Here is a 22,471-nt window from a genome sequence, read left to right on the forward strand (position 1 = left end):
GGCATTTTTGTGAGTAATGTTTTCTCATTGATTCCTTCCTGTTTTAGGTTTGGTATTTTCAAATGGTCACACCTGGAAGCAGCAGAGACGGTTCAGTGTCATTACTATGCGGAAGCTGGGTCTGGGGAAGACAGGCATGGAGCTCCAAATACAAGAGGAAGCCCATCGTCTTGTAGAGGTCTTTGCATGTGCAAAAGGTATGTGATATTACCGTATTTATATGAATCTAATGCACCCTCAAACCTAATGAACACCTCAGTTTTCAAAACCTTGAAACCAAAAAAGTGCTTGCTGGCGAATGAAATGCGCCATCAAATCTAATGTGGAGCCTTATTTTCACAATGTAATCTGGCCAAAAAAAGGTGCACATTACATTCAAGAAAATATGGTAAGTAATGGTGCTAATACCTATCCCAGTTTGCAGAGATCTTTATGCATAATCTCTGCACATTTTGGAATGGAATTTCATACATTTTCACTTGTATTCAAATATTTTTAAAATAGCAATTGATCCTAGCAGCTTTCCGAGATATAACTGTAAATGATTTCATTTGTAGGGCAGCCACATGATTATTCACTCCCCATCACTAATGCAGTGTCCAGCTTGATATGTGTTTTGGCTTTTGGATACCGATTTTCTCTTGAAGATGAAAAATTCCAACAATTGATCAATGCCATTGATTGCATCTTGAAAGATGGAAATAACTTACTTCACATGGTGAGTAGTCTTTTGATTCCCAGAGGCCCTAACTCAAATAAGCATTCACAGAACATTATGATAGTACTCTTAAATTTTAGGGCTCATCTTACACTTCCACAGGTCCCCCCCCAAAAAAAACCCCACACTGCTGTTTACCGCTGAATTAGAGCAAATGTCTGTTGCTTTTTCTCTGAGTTGATTTTCCAATTCAGTGATAAACAGTGGGTTGCCCTGGGGAAAGTGGCAGGAAAAGGAAAAACCATTTGGATCCGTGTCTCGAAAGCATGGCAGAAGCAGAAGTGTCCATGAGCCCTCAGAGTACTTGATTCATTGGAGGGATATGGGAATTTAAATCCGGGTTGGATGGCCTGTCTTGTATGCCTCCTTCCAGCAACTTCTGTAGCCAAGCTGATGCCAAGGAAGGAAAGTCCACAACCTCCTGAGGGAGTCCATTCCACTGTCAAAGAGCTCTTACTGTCAGAAAGTTCTTCCTGATGTTTAGTCAGAATCTCCTTTCTTGAAAATTGAAGCCATTGGTTCAAGTCTTACCCCTTGGAGCAGGGTATAATGATAATGATTGATAATGGTAATGATTAGCACTATTTTTTATAGAAAAAAAGGTGCCACAACTCACCATTAACGCCTCCCTTGTTCTCAATGCTAATAATAATAATAATAATAATGGTAAAGGTAAAAGGACCCCTGACCATTAGGTCCAGTCGTGACCGACTCTGGGGTTGCCGCTCATCTCGCATTATTGGCCGAGGGAGCTGGCGTACAGCTTCCAGGTCATGTGGCCAGCATGACAAAGCCGCTTCTGGTGAACCAGAGCAGCACACAGAAACTTCGTTTACCTTCCCGCCAGAGCGGTACCTATTTATCTACTTGCACTTTGACGTGCTTTCGAACTGCTAGGTTGGCAGGAGCTGGAGTAGGAGCAGGAGCAACAGGAGATCACCCCGTCGCAGGGATTCGAACCGCCGACCTTCTGATCGGCAAGCCCTAGGCTCTGTGGTTTAAGCCACAGCGCCACCTGCTTCCAATAATAATAATAATAATAATAATAATAATAATAATAATTATAATATAATATTTATACCCCGCCCATCTGGCTGAGTTTCCCCAGTCACTCTGGGCGGATTCCACAGAACATAAATATGCAATAATCTATTAAACATCTAAACAGGCAGTGGTGCCAAGCTGAGAGGTGCCAGAACTGACTTCCGGTGAGTTTCAGCTGAAAAATAAGCCCTGATTATTATCATTATAGGAAAAAACAAGTTAGGTCCATCTTCTATGTGACAGCTACAAATCCACCTGTTACCTCATTCAACCCATATTTTATGAGCTTTGTCGCAAGAATATCATGGGTGACTTTGTCCAAAGCCTTACTGAAATCAAGATACACTATAACCACAGCATTCCCCTGGTTCACCAAGCTTGTAGCTCCACCTAAAAAGAGAAATGAGATTCATCTGCCATGGCTTACTTTTGAGAAACCCATGCTGGGTCTTAGTAATCACAGCATCCTTTACTAAGTGCTCACAGACTGACTGCTGAATGAATGAATGAATGAATGAATGCTGCACTAAACTCTTTGCAACAAAAATGATCCTAAATGTGAGAATAATTCACCTTAACACTGTGTCCTTAAGCTTTGACAGGTCACATAAATTTAATACATATCCACCTCACTTTTCTCTAAAGTATTCAAAGAGGCTAAAGAGAAACCAGGAATGAACAAAAAACCCACAAAGCATCAGAAGCAATATAATCATAATTGCAACACCTATTTAAAACTTATTAAAATAATATGTAGCAAAATCAGAATAGACAGGTTAGTTAAGTTCAGAACACAGTAGCATCTATCCATTAACTCATAATCTTCAGCCCCATGTTTATTCACCTAAACAGAAGAGTTTAGGAGGAACTTCCTGGAAAGGGTATTTCATGTTTTTGCTGCCACTATGGAAAATTCTCCAAAAATTCTACCAGCTGCTATATTTCTAATGATGACGGGACCCAGAGCAGGGCTCAGAGACTGAAGCTGTGGTTCTGAAAGGAGAATACAGCTTTAGGTACCCTGATCCTGGGTCATGAAGGGCTTAAAAATATGTAAAATGTATGTTATATGAACTGACTGCTGGCAGCTACATTTTTGTACTGGTTAAACATCCCAACCTGTCTTCTAATGCGGTCCTATATAGTAAGATTGCAGTCATCTAAGTAGTGCGTGAATGCCCAATTCACTGCCATCTGAACTGATATAAAAGCACTTTGCTGCATGCCATCCACTGGGTCAAAGAGCGCCCACAGACATTTAGCCACAGCCTCAATAATAATCCAGGCCATGATTCTGAAGTGCCAGTCCAAATGAGTTTGTTGATAGACCTTGTTACCAAACTAATTTGTGGTAGTGACAGGTTTTTGCTTTCTTCTCGCCTGCAGCTGTATGAAGTCTTCCCATGGCTCATGAAACATTTCCCAGGGCCTCATAGGAAGTTATTTGCCTCCGCAGACTTGGTACTTTCATTTGCAAAGGAGGAGTTAGAAAGGCATAAAGAGCAACAAAAGGATGAGCCGCAGGATTTCATTGATTTCTATCTACTTCAGATGGAGAAAGTAAGCACCCGCTGTCAGTTCCCACTTACCGGTACTTTGTGTAGTCCAGATGAAGTTACCCTCAAACAGCATCTGTCTTGAGTCTTTTCCTCTGTAAATTTGGGTGCACCTGATACAGGGATAATTCAATATACAGTCGTACCTTGGTTCTCGAATGGAATCCATTCCGGAAGTCTGTTCGACTTCCAAAACATTCGAAAACCAAGGTGAGGCTTCTTATTGGCTGCCAGAACTTCCAGCACTCAATTGGAAGCTGTGGAAGAAGCATTCCAAAGAACATTTGCAAACCGGAACACTCACTTCCGGATTTGTGGCGTTCGGGAACCAAGACGTTCGAGTCACAAGGTGTTTGACAACCAACGTAGGACTGTATTGGGGAAAATTGGGCTTTAAACCACTTAATTTGGGGTCATAGATTATTTATTGTAGTGGTTTTGGCTGGGTGGATCAATCATCACTTTTTGCTGCTCTCATTTCTATGCCCACTATATCCTGAATGCTTTTACTTCTTTTCTGGCTGTGCTCATAACTATTTCCAGTTAACTCCTGAACAGAGGGATATATTTGTCTCTTTTGATTCCTCAGATTTTTGCACCAAACCAAAAAACTGCACAAGCAAATTTACAATTTTCTTAAGTGTACTTTTGCACTTTTGGGGTGGGGATTTTTTTTAAGGGTGTGCTATCTGCAAGCATACCCTCACAGTACTGTACTTAATTGACATAATGATGTTGTTGTTTAGTCGTTTAGTCGTGTCCGACTCTTCGTGACCCCATGGACCATAGCACGCCAGGCACTCCTGTCTTGCACTGCCTCCCGCAGTTTGGTCAAACTCATGTTTGTAGCTTCGAGAACACTGTCCAACCATCTTGTCCCCTGTCGTCCCCTTCTCCTAGTGCCCTCAATCTTTCCCAACATCAGGGTCTTTCCCAAGGATTCTTCTCTTCTCATGAGGTGGCCAAAGTATTGGAGCCTCAGCTTCACGATCTGTCCTTCCAGGGAGCATTCAGGGCTGATTTCCTTAAGAATGGATAGGTTTGATCTTCTAGCAGTCCATGGGACTCTCAAGAGTCTCCTCCAGCACCATAATTCAAAAGCATCAATTCTTCGGCGATCAGCCTTCTTTATGGTCCAGCTCTCACTTCCATACATCACTACTGGGAAAACCATAGCTTTAACTATACGGACCTTTGTCGGCAAGGTGATGTCTCTGCTTTTTAAGATGCTGTCTAGGTTTGTCATTGCTTTTCTCCCAAGAAGCAGGCGTCTTTTAATTTCGTGACTGCTGTCACCATCTGCAGTGATCAAGGAGCCCAAGAAAGTAAAATCTCTCACTGCCTCCATTTCTTCCCCTTCTATTTGCCAGGAGGTGATGGGACCAGTGGCCATGATCTTGGTTTTTTTGATGTTGAGCTTCAGACCATATTTTGCGCTCTCCTCTTTCACCCTCATTAAAAGGTTCTTTAATTCCTCCTCGCTTTCTGCCATCAAGGTTGTGTCATCTGCATATCTGAGGTTGTTGATATTTCTTCCGGCAATCTTAATTCTGGCTTGGGATTAATCTAGTCCAGCCTTTCGCACGATGAATTCTGCATATAAGTTAAATAAGCAGGGAGACAATTAACATAATAGTATCCACAAATTAGAGGGCAGGGGCAAACCCAAAAGAGAACACCTGCTGATATTCAAATGCATATTCAAATATGTGTAGGTGTGTACTACTCTGGTCTAATATGAATGGGGAAAAGTGGATTGATACCTAAATAATGTTCAGATGCATACAAATATTATGGTGCTTGAAAGAGAAACCACCCCTGCCATGTCCAACATCTTAAACAGTTTTGCTGCACCATGTAAACACATTCCTGACCTCATCCATGTCCTTTTTATGACTAAAGCAGGCACCTCTGGAAGTTTAAGTATCCACTTATTTTGCTAATATTGCTCACCCAATTCATAGCTAGGATTGAGCCCTGTTATCTATCGGGCTACTAAGAGATTTATTATTATTATTATAACATTTGCATTCACTCTGTCCTCATGGCACCTTTGTATTAAAATCAGTCTCTAAAGTAGTTTATAGGTGCATACACACCATACATGTAAAGCAGGCATCCCCAAACTTCGGCCCTCCAGATGTTTTGGACTACAATTCCCATCATCCCTGACCACTGGTCCTGTTACCTAGGGATCATGGGAGTTGTAGGCCAAAACATCTGGAGGGCCGCAGTTTGGGGATGCCTGATGGAAAGCATATGATTCGCCCCTCCCAAAGAATGCTAGTTTACCCCCAAAGAGCTACAGATCTCAGGATCCTTATAAACTACAGTTCCCAGGCTTCAAAGAATCATAGAATTGGAGAGTTGGAAGGGATCCCAAGGGCCATCTAGTTCAACCCCCTACAATGTAGGAATCTCAACTATAGCATCCATGGCTGATGGCCATGCAAACTCTGTTTAAAAACTCCAAGGAGGGAGAGTCCACCACCTACCAAGGGAGACCATCCCACTGTCAAACAGTGTTAGTGTTCAGAAGTTCATCCTGATGTTTAGTTAGAATCTCCTTTCTTGCATTTTGAATCCATTGGCTTGAGTCCTACCTTCCAGAACAGCAGAAAACAAGCTTGCTCCATCTTCCATGTGACAGCCTTTCAAATATTTGAAGAGGGCTCTCATATCTCCTCTCAGCCTCCTTTTCTACTCCAGTCAGCTTGATTTCATTTGGGTGTGGGTGTGTGGGGTGGTCAGACAACAAACCCACAGAGCCATTCAGAAGTGTAGAAAGTCCCTGATCTGCCCTGAGACGCCTTGTTAGTGGTGTGATCTGATTCAGAAAAAAAACATTTCCAAGATCACCCCAGTTCACCTTGTAATTTCAGGTACACAAACAGACAATGCAAACCACTATTAAATAAATTTGGGAGAGGATACCCATAAACTTGCACTGGATTTGTGCAGGTGATGCCACTGTTTTTGCACCATCACCCCAATTTGTTTTGTTGGAAAGCTGAATTGGAAAGGGCTGTGGTTTCTTTTTATTACCTCTTATTTTGCATGTCTTCAGAAGGGTGCTGGAGAGATCCTTTCCTACTCCAGTCCATGACTGTGTCCAAGTACCTTCCTGCACCTCACCTGTAAAACATATTATTAGGTGTTGTGATAGGAAGACACGCCCCTCCAGGTCAGATAGATTTTGTATGGCCTGTAAATAATTCCAACATTTCACCTTTTCCATTATCGTTAATAGATCAAGGATGACCCCAACTCTACCTATGATGAAGACAACCTGGCAGAGTGTGTTCTTGACCTCTTTATCGCAGGGACAGAGACGACGGCTGCTACTCTGCAGTGGGCACTGCTCCTCATGGTGTCTTATCCAGATGTTCAAGGTGAGGGAGAACTTTGCAATGGAAGCAAGCACCTCTCTGGATCCCTGTAGGAAAGAGCTTAGATTTATTTGCTTTCTTAGTAGCAAGTTGTGATTCTTCCAAGGTTTCATAATGGGTGGATGACAAATATATGTTCATAGTCTGAGCACAATTATTTTCTCAAGAGCAACCAGAACGCCCCATGATCAGTTTGGGAGAATCTGTACCCAGTTCTCCCCAGTAAAAACGCAACAAATTATCCACCAAATCACAATGTTCCCACAGTGGCCAACCAGGTGCATAAGGGAAGCCTGTGAACAAGACCAGATTGGAACAGTATTCTCTGTACTTGTGATTCCCACCGACTGGTATTTACAGACATACTACTTTTTACACTGGAGGGATGAGGGAGAACAAAGCCATCATGTTTATCAGCCATTGATAGCCTTCTCCTCTAAATAATCATCAAATCCCCTTCTAAAGCCATTCAAGTGAGTGGGCATCACATCTTGTGGGAGTAAATTCCAGAATTTAACTCTGCACTATGTGAAGAAGTTCTTTCCTTTGCCTGTCCTGAATCTTCCAATGCCAGCCACAGGTATTTGCCTCGGGGTATGGCTGAGCAGGGCACAGTGTGGGTCGCCACTATGGCCAAGCAACCAATTTGCCAGGAAGAAGATGGGGGAAATGGGCAACCATAGATGTATGCTAACTAGCCTCTTTTGTTTCCATGCACTGGCTGCAATCCTGTTCTGTGTGGGAGAGAAGCCAGGCGTACGTCCAGCATTAAAAACTATGCACTGAGTTTCGGTAAGGGCAGAACTGAGTGGGTGAAAGAAACATTTGATCTGGCTCCTGGTGAAACAGTCTTCCCAGAGAGTAAGGAACTCCCCTATGAATTTGTGGAAACACGAGAAACTGGCTGCTACTGAGTCAGGGCCAGGGTCCATCCAGCTCAGTATTGCCTACACTGGCTGCCATCAACTCTATGGGATTTCAGGGAAGGAACATTCCCAGCCCTACCTGGAGATTCTGGGAATTGAATCACGGACCTTCTGCATGCAAAGCAGATGTTCTACCACAGAGCAATAGACCTTTTCCACATGCAGCTGCATTTACTTAATTATTAACTTCTTATTTTCAGGGTGCTACCAGCATATACCAATGAGCCTCACTTAATATACCATGGTCTTTTCACCCCACCCTCTACAGTTTAATTGATGGGTGTTTCTCAGATTAAAACTAGTATATTTTAAAATAAATCTTCATTTCCCACTGTTTCCTGCAGATAAAGTCTACAAGGAGATGGAAGATGTTTTAGGTTCCTCCCTTCCCATTTGCTATGAAGATCGAAAGAAATTGCCTTACACCAATGCGGTGATGCATGAAATTTTGCGTGCAAAATATCCCTTATTAGTTGGGATTCCCAGACGAAGTGCAAAGGATTTGGAAATGCATGGTTTTCGGGTTCCAAAGGTACAGGATATAGATAAGGCAGCAGCTGTATATTTTGAGAGCAAAGAGCACTTGATAGTGGCACTTTATATATATATTTAATAATAATTTTTATTGGTTTTATACATTCAGAAAGAAAAAAAGGAATAAAAGAAAAAACGTACCACACACCAAAAAAATAATAATACACACAATAATAATACCTATGATCATTTTGACTTTCTTCTAACTTCTAAACCATTATTTCTGGGACTTCCCCAAGTGGGGGGGGGGATAGTGGCACTTTACATGCACACATGTAGCACAAAATCTGAGGGAGAAGGATCTCCCCTTTCTTGGAAAGAAAAATCTGAAGATTAATAACCTGAAAGTTAATAAATTCTTTTTTTTGCCATATAATATTTTATTAATTTTTAACAATACAATAATCATTTCCAACTCTATTTTCCACATTTTGTCCTTTTGGCTTTTTTGGGCCTTGACTTCCATCCACCCCTTCTAATGATTTTCTAACATTTATTCTAACCTCTATCCTTCACTTATCAATCATTGAATTTAATTATATCAAAAACTTTTCACTAAAGTCTATACCGTATTACAATGACTTTTCTGTAACTTACAAAGCTTCTTGCAGTCCTACGAAAGTTAATAAATTTTATTATGACAAATACAAGGAACAGACTATTGCATAAGTGACCTGGGATGAGAGGATGAAACCCAAACACATAACAAGTTTTATCAAGATACATATAATCATAGAATTGTAGACTTGGAAGGGAGCTTGAGGGTCATCTTGTCCAAGCCCTTGCAATGCAGGAATCTCAACTACAGCATGCATGACAGATGGTCATCCAACCTCCAAAGTCATAAAAACTTGCAAGGAAAGTGTCCAGTACAAGAATCCCTTGACCTGCTTTCCTATAATTTGGCAGGCCTTTTCCACCCATGAGGGATTAGCATGCATGCCAATTTCATTCACTTCTGTCAAAAGGGAAAGAAAAGTTATATAATTCCCAACCGCAAATTGAAGCAAAAGGAGAGCAGGCTCAAACACGCCCTGTGTTGAACTGAGCAGCCTCTGATGTGCTTTGGGCTGACACACACTATATTCTGATGCGCCAAATCAGAATTAGAATACAGTGGTGCCTCGCAAGACGGATTTAATTCATTCCGTGAGTCAATTCGTTTTGCGAAAAATTCATCTTATGAATCGCGGTTTCCCATAGGAATGCATTGAAATTTCTTTTTTTGCCCATTGGAATGCATTAATTAAATTTCAATGCATTCCTATGGGAAACTGCGATTCGCAAGATGAATTTTTCGCAAAACGAATTCGTCTTGCGAGTCACCATCGGATCACAAGACGCATTCGTCTTGCGAAAAATTCGTCTTGCAGGGCATTTGTCTTGCGAGGTACCACTGTAAAATGTTGTGATTATTGTACACCATAAATATAGACTGTATCTCTGTATGTGAGAAATGTGTTAAGATTGATTACTGGGGCAGTGAATGGCAAAACTGTTTTGTGCTGGTCCAGATGCATTCTGAGCCAACTGTTTCTTCTTTTCAGAGGACATTTGTTATTACAGATCTGAAGTCTGTTCTTGCTGATCCCACACGATGGGAGAAACCTGAAGAGTTCAATCCACACCACTTTTTGGACAAGGATGGAAATTTTAGGTCTAGAGAAGAATATCTGCCATTTGGAGCAGGTAAACGCATAAATAATTATGGTCACATTTAGTAGCTTGTTTCAAACAAGCGGATGGTCAAAGTTGATTAAACAGAGGGAGGGCCATGAATAGATCCCCTGTGGTTTAAAAATCAGGTTGGGGTTATATTGTTGAGAGAGCAATGAATTTAGCATTCTTCTTCCACACCATTTTCCCAATCTCAATTCTCCCTCCATAGAGTAGGAGTAGCTCTCCAGATGTTGTTGGGCTACAACATCCATCATCCATGACTCTTGGCCATGCTGGCTGGAGCTGATAGGAGTTGTAGTGGCATTTGGAGGGTACCACGTCGGCTATCCCTGCTTTGGAGCAAATAGCATCTCTGGAAGAGCAATTTAGTTTAGGGAAATGGTTTAAGAGGGGAAGGGTTAAATCTCCACTCTCCCAGAATTAAAGCCCCAATCAGAATTGGGGGATCCAGTGGCTATATATATATATATATATATATATATATATATATATATAATCAGTTTTCTTCCTTTTTTATTTACAAAATTATATACTGTAAGTTTCATAAAACCCCAAAAATTATTAACATAAAATGATGAATTAGTTATAAACTAGTTACAGGTAGGTAGCCGTGTTGGTCTGACGCAGTCATACCTATGACAAACTTAGTTGGTCTCTAAGGTGCTACTGGAAGGATTTTTTTATTTAGTTATAAACTGTAACTCTGTTGTAAATTGCATCCACTTCCATGCACAAAATATTTTTCTCTCTATGGTTACTGCAGAAGCTCAGCCCAGAACAACCAGCTGCTCCAGTCTCTTCTCTCTCTCTTTCCATCTCTCTCTCTCCATTACTTCTTTTTGTTGTAAGGAACGTCACACCCCATAGTCGCCTTTGACTGGATCTCCATCACTGTGGCAGCTGCCACTATTGGCCACCAGGTGTCTCCCTGAGATGTTGGGGATTCACACACTTCTGGCAGTAGTTAGACCTGCTTTCCCAAAGTACTACATATAGTGAGTGATACAACCATGACCTGTATGCTCCATAACCAAATGCTCATGCTGCTTTCAAGCATAATCTTCCTTTGGGAGCTGCAGCCACTCAAGGTCAGCTTCTAGTATCTCCTGGAGCAAAGCCAGCACCCTCAGGATGTCAACCCAGAGAATTAAAGGGAGATATGTTGGGAGTAGCTCTTTTCCAGCTTTCTGCTGCTGTTGTTGTCATGGCTAAAACTACTTGTTGAGCAAATCAGATGAACTAGAGAATAGATGGAGTTGGTTATGATTCACATGCTGCTTTCCCCTTCTTTCCTTTGCAGGGGCTCGAGCCTGTGTGGGAGAGCAGATGGCCAAGATGGAGATATTCATCTTCCTAACCACCCTGTTGAGGGCATTCCGCTTCCAGCTGCCAGAAGGAGTGAAAGAACTCAATAAAAAGGCTGTTTTTGGGCTGACATTGCATCCCCATCCTCACAAACTCTGTGCTATTCCCCGATGCAGTGCATCAGGAAGCATATAAAAATAATTACCATGGTTTGTTTATTTATTGCCACAAATTTCTCCATTGTTATTATTTTCAACTTTGACTGACATTCCGTCCTTGGCTTTCTCCGTTCTCAGTTCTACTGTCACTGGACCAACTAAAATATCCCTCATTTGCAGCAGGGGCAGAGTTTGGTAATCTTTGATAATATGGCACTCAGAGCTAGCCCAAAATTTGGCGCCCCCAAACAGATCTTCTCAATTATGTGTCTTCTCAATTTTGCTCCCCCTCGGCTCAGCGCCCTGTGGAGGGGAACCCCCCATGCTCTTTGCAGTTTCTGTGCTCAGGACTGAATTCTATATCTGAACTTAGGTATTGTTTACACTGTGCCATTCAATGGTGAAGAGGAAGCTCATTTGTTGAATCTGCTCTTTTTCAGCTTATAGAGTCATTGTATTTTCTTTGTTAAGTGCTGAATCGGACATTTAAAAGGGAGAATTGAATGCTGACATGGGTCCGTAGTGGAGTTTTGTGCTGTGTTGACATACTAACCTATTTGTAGCACAAAAACGTAGCTTTTTTCAATCCAGAATGGTTCATGCTTGTCCTCAATAGACTGCTTTCATTGTAGGCTGATACTAGATCCTGCCATTTACAAGCCTAGGGGTGGCTACTTGATATGTGAAAACCCTCCTCATTGTTACGTTTTCTATGCCTTTTCCACCATGCACATGCCCCAGATGAATCAAGGAGGAAATGGTGATTGTGATCATGCTATACCCCCAGCCCACAATGTCATTGGTCAGGTGTAGATACTTCCTGTGCCACCATTGCTGGGATAGCCCATATCTGTTTTCAAATGGACACACTGTAGGGTAACGCCAGGTAGAGCTAGGAAAGAGTCCCTCATTGAAAGGTGCTGACAGTACTGAGCTGGATAGAGCACTGGTAAGGCAGCTTTCTATGTTGTCTCTGCCCACAACAAAACTCCACCTTTTCAAAAGGCAGAATAATAGTGCTAAAGGTATCTACAACTGTGCAGGTTGTGCTACTTTTCTGTTCGGGGGGGGGGGGTTAGTTTATGAGGTCTGAGAAGATGGAAGAACTGAGGGAAATAAAATAAAAAATTCCTTCAGTAGCACCTTAAAGACCAACTAAGTTTATATTTTGGTATGAGCTTTCGTGTGCATGCACACTTCTTCAGATACACTAGAAACAGAAGTGTCAGACCCTATATATATACAGAGGGTGGTGGGGGTGGGTGGGAATGGGAGATGGGCTGATGGGAGTGGTAAACCTGTAGATGGGTGTTAATGGCTGCTGATGGCTGCAATTAGTCCTGGGCTGAGGTGCTAAAGAAAGCTTGATCATGCATAATGAGATAAGAATCCGATATCTCTATTCATCCCAGGTGCTTCCATGGTTTTAAGCTTGGTAATGATTTCCAATTCAGCAACTTCCCTTTCCAGTCTGTTCCTGAAATTTCTCTGTAATAAAACAGCTGCTTTGAGATCTTGTATAGAATGTCCTGGGAGATTGAAGTGTTCTCCTACTGGTTTTTCAGTCTTATGGTTCCTGATGTCAGATTTATGTCCATTTATCCTTTGGCGTAGGGTTTGGCCTGTTTGTCCAATATAGAGAGCTGAAGGGCACCGTTGGCATTTGATGGCATACACAATGTTAGAAGATGAGCAATTAAATAGTCCTGAGATGGTATGTTGGATGTTGTTGGGGCCAGTAATGATGTTGTCCGGGTGTATGTGGCAGCAAAGTTGGCATCTGGGTTTATTGCAGGCTCTGGTACCAGTGTCCATGTTAAGTCTGGTGGTTGTATTATTGTGGGTGAGGAGTTGTTTAAGATTGGGTGGCTGTCTGTAGGCAATGAAAGGTCTTCCTCCCAGAGCTTGAGAAAGGGAGCTGTCATTGTCCAGGAGAGGCTGTAGATCTCTGATGATGCGTTGTACTGTTTTAACTTGGGAGCTGTATGTGATGACTAGTGGTGTTCTGTTATTTTCTTTTTTGGGTCTGTCTTGCAGCAGGTTCTCCCTAGGTATCAGTCTGGCTCTGTTGATCTGTTGTTTAACTTCATCAGGTGGATATTTTAGTTCTAAAAAGGTTTGCTGTAGATCTCTTAGGTGAGATTCTCTGTCTGTAGAGTTGGAACAGATACGGTTGTAACGTAGGGCCTGGCTGTATACGATGGATTGTTTGGTATGTTTGGGATGGTAGCTAGAAGCATGTAGATATGTTTGTCGGTCAGTTGGTTTTCTGTATAAGGTGGTGTCTATACGTCCATCCTGTATTTTTATAGTAGTGTCCAAAAAATGTATTTCTTGCATAGATTGGTTCATTGTTAGGTTGATGGTGGGGTGAAAGTCATTGAATGTCTGGTGGAAGGTTTCCAGGGTCTGTTGTCCATGTGTCCAGATAATAAAAATATCGTCAATGTATCGTAGGTACAAGAGAGGTTTGAGTGGGTAGGAGTCTAGGAAACGATGTTCTAAATCTGCCATGAAGATGTTGGCATACTGTGGGGCCATGCGGGTGCCCATGGCTGATTTCCTGGTTTGTGTATTTTAGGTAGAAGGTAGAAAGTTCCTGGTCGAGGTTCCGCTGGTGTGTTTGTGAGGATCTGTTCTTGGATGTGTAGGGGTAGCTCCTTGACAATCTTGTTCAGTTCTTTTTTGTATGCTTGTGTGGGGTCTGAGTCCAATTTCATGTAAAAGGCAGTATTGGAAAGTTGTCTGTGGGCCTCTTGGATGTAATCAGTTTTGTTCATGATGACGACAGCTCCACCCTTGTCTGCCTCTTTAATTATAATGTCTGGGTTGTTCCTGAGATTTTCTATGGCTCTCCTTTCAGCATGGTTTAGATTTTGTTGTAGGTGATGGTGTTTTCTGGTCACATCTGTTTGGATTCTGTGGCGGAAGCAGTCGATGTACAGATCTAGTGTGGTATTGCGTCCATCAGGAGGGGTCCACGTGGAGTCCCTTTTTGTGTAACATCTTTTCGGTGGTGGTTGGTGGTCGATGTTCTGTTCATTAATGCGTTTGGAGGGTGATGGTTGTTCCCCAGTAATTTGAGAGGTGTTGTGTTGTGGGGATGTAGTTTGTTCTACTTTGTCTTGTTCTTGTTTGTGATGAAAATACTCCTTCAGGCGTAAACGGCGGAAAAATGCTTCCAGGTCCCCGCAGAACTGAATCATGTGTGGGGATTTAGCAGGGCAGAATGATAGACCCCGTGAGAGGATGGATTCCTCAGCTGGGCTGAGTGTTTGCTGTGAAAGATTGACAATGTTGTTGATCTTGTTTTGATTAGTGGCTTGTAGGTTGGAAAGGTTGCAGAGTTTTTTATTTTTCCGGTTCTTCAGTAACTCCAGTTGAGAGTGGTAAATGGTTTGTTTTTCCTTGTGGAACTCCTGCCAGGCTGGGTGATTCCTGATAGAGTTGTCCAGTGCAGAGAGTTCCTCCTTTATAAGCTTCTGTTTTGAATAAAGAACGCCAATAAGATGTTTGAGTAGCTTCTTGGATAAAGTGTGGCAAAGTTTCCTGGCATATTCTGTGGGATACGTTGATTGAAGGGGGTTCTTAATTCTAAGACCCTTAGGAACAATATCCAGGTTCTTGCATCTGGTCAGAAATATTATGTCAGTTTGTACCTGTGCCAGTTTCTTGGTGAGGTTGATGGACTTCCATTTCATGCGGCTCAATGTGGTGCCTTCCATAGTTCTAGTTACAGGTAGGTAGCCGTGTTGGTCTGAGTCGAAGCAAAATAAAAAAATTCCTTCAGTAGCACCTTAAAGACCAACTAAGTTTATATTTTGGTATGAGCTTTCGTGTGCATGCACACTTCTTCAGATACACTAGAAACAGAAGTGTCAGACCCTATATATATACAGAGGGTGGTGGGGGTGGGTGGGAATGGGAGATGGGCTGATGGGAGTGGTAAACCTGTAGATGGGTGTTAATGGCTGCTGATGGCTGCAATTAGTCCTGGGCTGAGGTGCTAAAGAAAGCTTGATCATGCATAATGAGATAAGAATCCGATATCTCTATTCATCCCAGGTGCTTCCATGGTTTTAAGCTTGGTAATGATTTCCAATTCAGCAACTTCCCTTTCCAGTCTGTTCCTGAAATTTCTCTGTAATAAAACAGCTGCTTTGAGATCTTGTATAGAATGTCCTGGGAGATTGAAGTGTTCTCCTACTGGTTTTTCAGTCTTATGGTTCCTGATGTCAGATTTATGTCCATTTATCCTTTGGCGTAGGGTTTGGCCTGTTTGTCTCAACTGGAGTTACTGAAGAACCGGAAAAATAAAAAACTCTGCAACCTTTCCAACCTACAAGCCACTAATCAAAACAAGATCAACAACATTGTCAATCTTCCACAGCAAACACTCAGCCCAGCTGAGGAATCCGTCCTCTCACGGGGTCTATCATTCTGCCCTGCTAAATCCCCACACATGATTCAGTTCTGCGGGGACCTGGAAGCATTTTTCCGCCGTTTACGCCTGAAGGAGCCATCAGCTCCTTCAGACCCCACACAAGCATACAAAAAAGAACTGAACAAGATTGTCAAGGAGCTACCCCTACACATCCAAGAACAGATCCTCACAAACACACCAGCGGAACCTCGACCAGGAACTTTCTACCTTCTACCTAAAATACACAAACCAGGAAATCCAGGACGCCCCATCATCTCAGGTATTGGCACCATTACAGTGGGTGTTTCCGGCTATATGGACTCTGTTCTGAAACCATATGCTATCAGTGCTCCCAGCTACGTACGTGACACCACAGATTTTCTGAGGAAAATACAATCTTTGAACAATCTTCCTAACAATACTATACTAGCCACTATGGATGTGGAATCTCTATACACCAACATCCCACACAATGATGGTTTACAAGCCATAAGGAACACCATTTCAGATAAAACCACAGTGGACTTTGCTACCAAACTCTGCCACTTTGTCCTTACCCACAACCACTTCAAATTTGGTGATGACCTGTTCCTCCAGATCAGCGGCACAGCCATGGGCACCCGCATGGCCCCACAGTATGCCAACATCTTCATGGCAGATTTAGAACATCGTTTCCTAGACTCCTACCCACTCAAACCTCTCTTGTACCTACGATACATTGACGATATTTTTATTATCTGGACACATGGACAACAGACCCTGGAAACCTTCCACCAGACATTCAATGACTTTCACCCCACCATCAACCTAACAATGAACCAATCTATGCAAGAAATACATTTTTTGGACACTACTATAAAAATACAGGATGGACGTATAGACACCACCTTATACAGAAAACCAACTGACCGACAAACATATCTACATGCTTCTAGCTACCATCCCAAACATACCAAACAATCCATCGTATACAGCCAGGCCCTACGTTACAACCGTATCTGTTCCAACTCTACAGACAGAGAATCTCACCTAAGAGATCTACAGCAAACCTTTTTAGAACTAAAATATCCACCTGATGAAGTTAAACAACAGATCAACAGAGCCAGACTGATACCTAGGGAGAACCTGCTGCAAGACAGACCCAAAAAAGAAAATAACAGAACACCACTAGTCATCACATACAGCTCCCAAGTTAAAACAGTACAACGCATCATCAGAGATCTACAGCCTCTCCTGGACAATGACAGCTCCCTTTCTCAAGCTCTGGGAGGAAGACCTTTCATTGCCTACAGACAGCCACCCAATCTTAAACAACTCCTCACCCACAATAATACAACCACCAGACTTAACATGGACACTGGTACCAGAGCCTGCAATAAACCCAGATGCCAACTTTGCTGCCACATACACCCGGACAACATCATTACTGGCCCCAACAACATCCAACATACCATCTCAGGACTATTTAATTGCTCATCTTCTAACATTGTGTATGCCATCAAATGCCAACGGTGCCCTTCAGCTCTCTATATTGGACAAACAGGCCAAACCCTACGCCAAAGGATAAATGGACATAAATCTGACATCAGGAACCATAAGACTGAAAAACCAGTAGGAGAACACTTCAATCTCCCAGGACATTCTATACAAGATCTCAAAGCAGCTGTTTTATTACAGAGAAATTTCAGGAACAGACTGGAAAGGGAAGTTGCTGAATTGGAAATCATTACCAAGCTTAAAACCATGGAAGCACCTGGGATGAATAGAGATATCGGATTCTTATCTCATTATGCATGATCAAGCTTTCTTTAGCACCTCAGCCCAGGACTAATTGCAGCCATCAGCAGCCATTAAAACCCATCTACAGGTTTACCACTCCCATCAGCCCATCTCCCATTCCCACCCACCCCCACCACCCTCTGTATATATATAGGGTCTGACACTTCTGTTTCTAGTGTATCTGAAGAAGTGTGCATGCACACGAAAGCTCATACCAAAATATAAACTTAGTTGGTCTTTAAGGTGCTACTGAAGGAATTTTTTTATTTTGGTTCGACTCAGACCAACACGGCTACCTACCTGTGAGGGAAATAAAGTTCACCATGATTGGGTCCTGGCATTGTGTGGGTGCCCTCTAAATAGCATCCACACAAGGCACTCACACAATCATGGTGAATTTCAACTGCCACAAACTTGACATGAGTCAACAGTGTGATGCAGCAGCAAAAAAAGCCAATGCAATTCTGGGCTGCATCAATAGGAGTATAGCGTCTAGATCAAGGGAAGTAATAGTACCACTGTATTCTGCTCTGGTCAGACCGCACCTGGAGTACTGTGTCCAGTTCTGGGCACCACAGTTCAAGAAGGATACAGACAAGCTGGAACGTGTCCAGAAGAGGGCAACCAAGATGGTCAAAGGCCTGGAAACGATGCCTTATGAGGAACGGCTTAGGGAGCTGGGCATGTTTAGCGTGGAGAAGAGAAGGTTAAGTGGTGATATGATAGCCATGTTCAAATACGGAGACGGAGCAATGGATTCAAATTACAAGAAAGAAGATTCCACCTAAACATTAGGAAGAACTTCCTGACAGTAAGAGCTGTTCGACAGTGGAATTTGCTACCAAGGAGTGTGGTGTCGTCTCCTTCATTGGAGGTCTTTAAGCAGAGGCTTGACAGGCATATGTCAAGAATGCTTTGATGGTGTTTCATGCTCGGCAGGGGGTTGGACTGGATGGCCCTTGTGGTCTCTTCCAACTCTATGATTCTATGAATGGTTTCTTCCCTGTCACATGCATGTGTGTTTGTAGAGTGTTGGGGAGAGGAGCCATGCTTGTTTATTTCCTTTACTAAATGCTTCTTATTAAGCACCTCAAAGTGATTTCACAGTACAGTAAAAACCATACGCAAAACAACTGCATTTGTGAATAGAGTTAATACCATTGGATATACAAAAACAATTTCAGATAAATTCAGATACTGTCTGGGATAAAAGTAATCACTTAGAAGGCATGTGTGAAGAGGAAATTCTACAGCAGGTGCAAAAAATACAATAAAGGCAGTGCCTGTTTACTTAAAAGTATGGTAAACCTTGCAATGATACAAGTGTACAGAGAGATCCCCTAGCACTTTACCACGCTAACTCACCATGCTATACTGAACCTTATAGCATGTAATCTTCAGCTTCTCTGCTGATAATCTTGCACTGAGCAAAAGCTCTTCTCAGTGGCTACCTCACACTCCTGCCATTGCTGCTGAATGCAGTCTTGGCCTTATACGTGCCTCTGTACATACATACATTCCATAGAGAAAGGGAGGGTGGACGAGTCAAGCTCCAGGCATTTAGTCTTGGACTTTTTCTAAGCCACCCAGTGCAGCTGGCATGCTAGCTCTAAACAGAATCCAGACATGGAGGATGGGCTGCTCAAGACATGGGCCAAGCACTTAGTGCAATTTCACCCATTTTTTTTTCAAATTACACCAACAGCCTCTTCTACACTAAGGGAATTGTGTGACTTTGGAAGGAACTTCGAAAGGGACATTTTAAAGCTTTAACTGCCTATATTTCCACAAAATAAAATAAAAATTCCTTCCTAGGGTTGCCAAACTCAATAGAGGACAGGACTTCTGTGCCTTTAATTGCCCTGCTCTCTTTTGAGTCTGGAAACCTTAAAGAGAAACCAGCAGACCCTTTGCTTGGAAATTAAACAAAGGGTCTGCTGGTTTCTCTTTAAGGTTTTCAGACTCAAAAGAGAGCAGGGCAATTAAAGGCACAGAAGTCCTGTCCTCTATTGAGTCTGGCAACCCTATTCCTTCCAGCAGCACCTTAGAGACCAACTAAGTTTGTCACTGGCATGAGCTTTCGTGTGCATGCACACTTCTTCAGATACACTGAAACAGAAGTCACCAGACCCTTATATATAGTGAGAGGGTGGGGAGGGGTATTACTCCCTCCTTGTGGTGGGAGTGGGTGATTGACTGACTGATAGCTGTTGATGACCGTTAATGACTGCAATTGGTCTATATTTCCACACTTTACTTTGCTGCATGTTTTGTAATTTTTAATCTCTACTGGGGCTCTCTCATTGAAGAGTACTTGCCCCAAACCTGGATCTAGGCATCCAGGGAATCCTTCTATTTTACCCTTGCCACAGAAATATGCTAAAGGAGAAGATAATATTTGGATAGTGCTGGCTATGTAACTAAAACCCATTCCAGGGTGCCAGCTACAGGAGGTAATGGATCAGGCGTAAATGAATTCTCATCCTAGACAGTAACATCAGGTGTAAAGAAAGAAACCAGCATCAGTCTTCAGGGCCGTCTTGAGCAGATCGCGCGCCCTGGTGCTGAGGGGCGGAGATTGCTCCGCCGCCCGCCCCGCCCTCGCAGGGCGCAATTGGTTTCCGTGCGGCTTCGCCGCGCGGCGCCCTCCTTCCCAGGCCGGCGCCCAGCTTACCAACCCCGCGCCATGGTGTACTGCGCCACCGGGGGTCTACGACGAGCCGGGCCTGCCAGTCTTTTTGTTCATGAGCTTAAAGGTTGATTTCCTGAGGAAACTTATTTTTTCTTACTGCAGTTAACCTGCAGTTAAATTTGAGTGTAGAGTAGCTGATTTTCATTTGAGTATATGTCAACAGGTGGGATTTAGAGAAGGCAGGAATAACATAGACCACTATATGATCCTCCAACATCTCAAGGAGAAATACTCACCATGGAGCGTGGTATCACTATACGTCGCCTTTATTGATCTAAAGGGGGCCTTTGATTCCATCTCTAGATCTAAACTCTGGCACAAGTTAGAGGCCACAAACATTGATCAAAGGCTTTTATAGGTAAAGGTAAAGGGACCCCTGACCATTAGGTCCAGTCGTGACCGACTCTGGGGTTGCGGTGCTCATCTCGCGTTATTGGCCGAGGGAGCCGGCGTACAGTTTCCGGGTCATGTGGCCAGCATGATAAAGCCGCTTCTGGTGAACCAGAGCAGCACACGGAAACGCTGTTTACCATCCTGCTGTAGCGGTTCCTATTTATCTACTTGCACTTTGATGTGCTTTCGAACTGCTAGGTTGGCAGGAGCAGGGACCAAGCAACGGGAGCTCACCCCGTCGCAGGGATTCGAACTGCCGACCTTCTGATCAGCAAGCCCTAGGCTCTGTGGTTTAACCCACAGTGCCACCTGCATCCCAAAAAGGCTTTTATAGACCTGGTTAAAAGCCTAAGCAGACAAAACCTCCTCTCTCCCAAGCTACACCATCGTTGGATTTCAGTTCTGCTGTATGCAGATGTTGCTGCAATTCTATCAAGGATTCCAGCCTTAGAACAATATTGTAATGAAGATTCCCTTACAATAAATCAGTAGAACCCCCCCCCCAAGATAATGGCATTTGGTAAGAAACAAGATTAGAACATGGACCATTGGACAGTGGCGGAGGAAGCCTCTTGGGTACCTGGGGCGGGGCGAACTGCCCATAGGGACGAATGGGATAGGGCGAGCAGCGCCCATAGGGATGGACAGGACAGGGGGCGCCCATTCCTGCCCCACTCCGTTGTTTGCTTGCCTGCCTCCTTCCCATCTTCTCCCCTGCCTGCCTGCCTGCCCCCTCCAGCCAGGAGTGCGAGGAAACGGCGGGGCGAGCTGCGCAGGGGGGGGGGCAGTGCGATCCACTGCGCTCTGCAGTGCCAGGGCGAGCTTCCATGTGCTGTGGCGTTGGCGGCTCAAGACTTTTTGTCACTCCCCCTCAGGGATGGCACCTGGGGCGCAGTGCCCCCCTTCCTACGCCCCTGCCATTGGAGGCCATACAATTGAAGACATGCTGACCTTTAATATCTAGGTGTGATTTCCCAGGCCTCTGGCTCAAGGAAAGCCCATAACATTCAAGTAACCAACGATGGTTTAAAAAATAAAAAATAAAAAATCTGTGCATAACATCCTCAAATTTCTCCAAACTAGGGGTGGCCACTACACTCACGCAGCTCCAAAACTATACCAGGCTAAAGTTTTTGCCCAACTGTTATATGGCACCATCTTAGGACCACCACCTTCCCCTTTCTTCTATTTAGAGCAAGTTCCATCATAATTCCAAAGAATGGTGGTACAAGTCCCTAGAAGTATATCAGACGCCAAGTTATGACTGGAGATTGGGTTGGTTAGAGTGGAAGCGAAGTGTGCGTCACTTCCATAAACTACTGGCTAAAGATCTGCTATTTCCCACAAGGTGTCCCCCATCCTATAGTTGTGCATCTGGTCCTTGCTGCTTAAGTGCAGAACCTTACATTTGTCCCTACTGAAATTCATTTTGTTAGCTTGTGCCCAGTTCTCCAATCTGTTAAGGTCATTTTGAATTCTGATTCTGTCTTCTCCAAGCCCTCCCTGTTTGGTGTCATCTGCAAATTTGATCAGCATCCCATCAATTCCTTCATCCAAGTCATTTAAAAATAACAGTGGGCCCAGGACAGAACCCGGCAGCACCCCACTTGTCACTTTTTTCAGGATGGGAGGAACCATTAATGACTACTATTTGGGTTTGGTCAGTCAATCAGCTTCCTTGTGAGAATATCCTTTGGTCAGTTTTACCAGCTTCCTTGTGAGAATATCATGGGGTCTTTGTCAAAAGCCTTACTGAAATGAAAATACACTATATTCACATGTTTCCCCTGACCCACCAAGCTTGTAACTCCATCAAAAAGAAATGAGATTCATTTGACATGACTTACTTTTGAGAAACCCATGCTGGGTCTTAG

General features: G+C 43.2%; 1 protein-coding gene across 3 annotated transcripts in view; it reads left to right on the forward strand.

The window, feature by feature from the left end:
• LOC148685777 (cytochrome P450 2J4-like) overlaps positions 1-12,451 on the forward strand; it is a 45,014-nt gene extending 32,563 nt beyond the window's left edge. For all 3 annotated transcript variants that reach the window (XM_088669249.1, XM_088669248.1, XM_088669247.1), the window contains 7 exons: positions 48-197; positions 558-718; positions 3,149-3,322; positions 6,569-6,710; positions 7,978-8,165; positions 9,715-9,856; positions 11,148-12,451. In XM_088669249.1, coding sequence (XP_088525375.1) covers positions 48-197; positions 558-718; positions 3,149-3,322; positions 6,569-6,710; positions 7,978-8,165; positions 9,715-9,856; positions 11,148-11,347 — 1,157 coding nt within the window. In that variant the 3' untranslated portion in view covers positions 11,348-12,451. The remainder of the gene's footprint in view (positions 1-47; positions 198-557; positions 719-3,148; positions 3,323-6,568; positions 6,711-7,977; positions 8,166-9,714; positions 9,857-11,147) is intronic.
• The last annotated feature ends 10,020 nt before the right edge of the window (positions 12,452-22,471 follow it).

This window comes from Zootoca vivipara, chromosome 5 (genome assembly GCF_965207765.1).
Source record: "Zootoca vivipara chromosome 5, rZooViv2.hap1.1, whole genome shotgun sequence".
Lineage (NCBI taxonomy): Eukaryota > Metazoa > Chordata > Lepidosauria > Squamata > Lacertidae > Zootoca > Zootoca vivipara.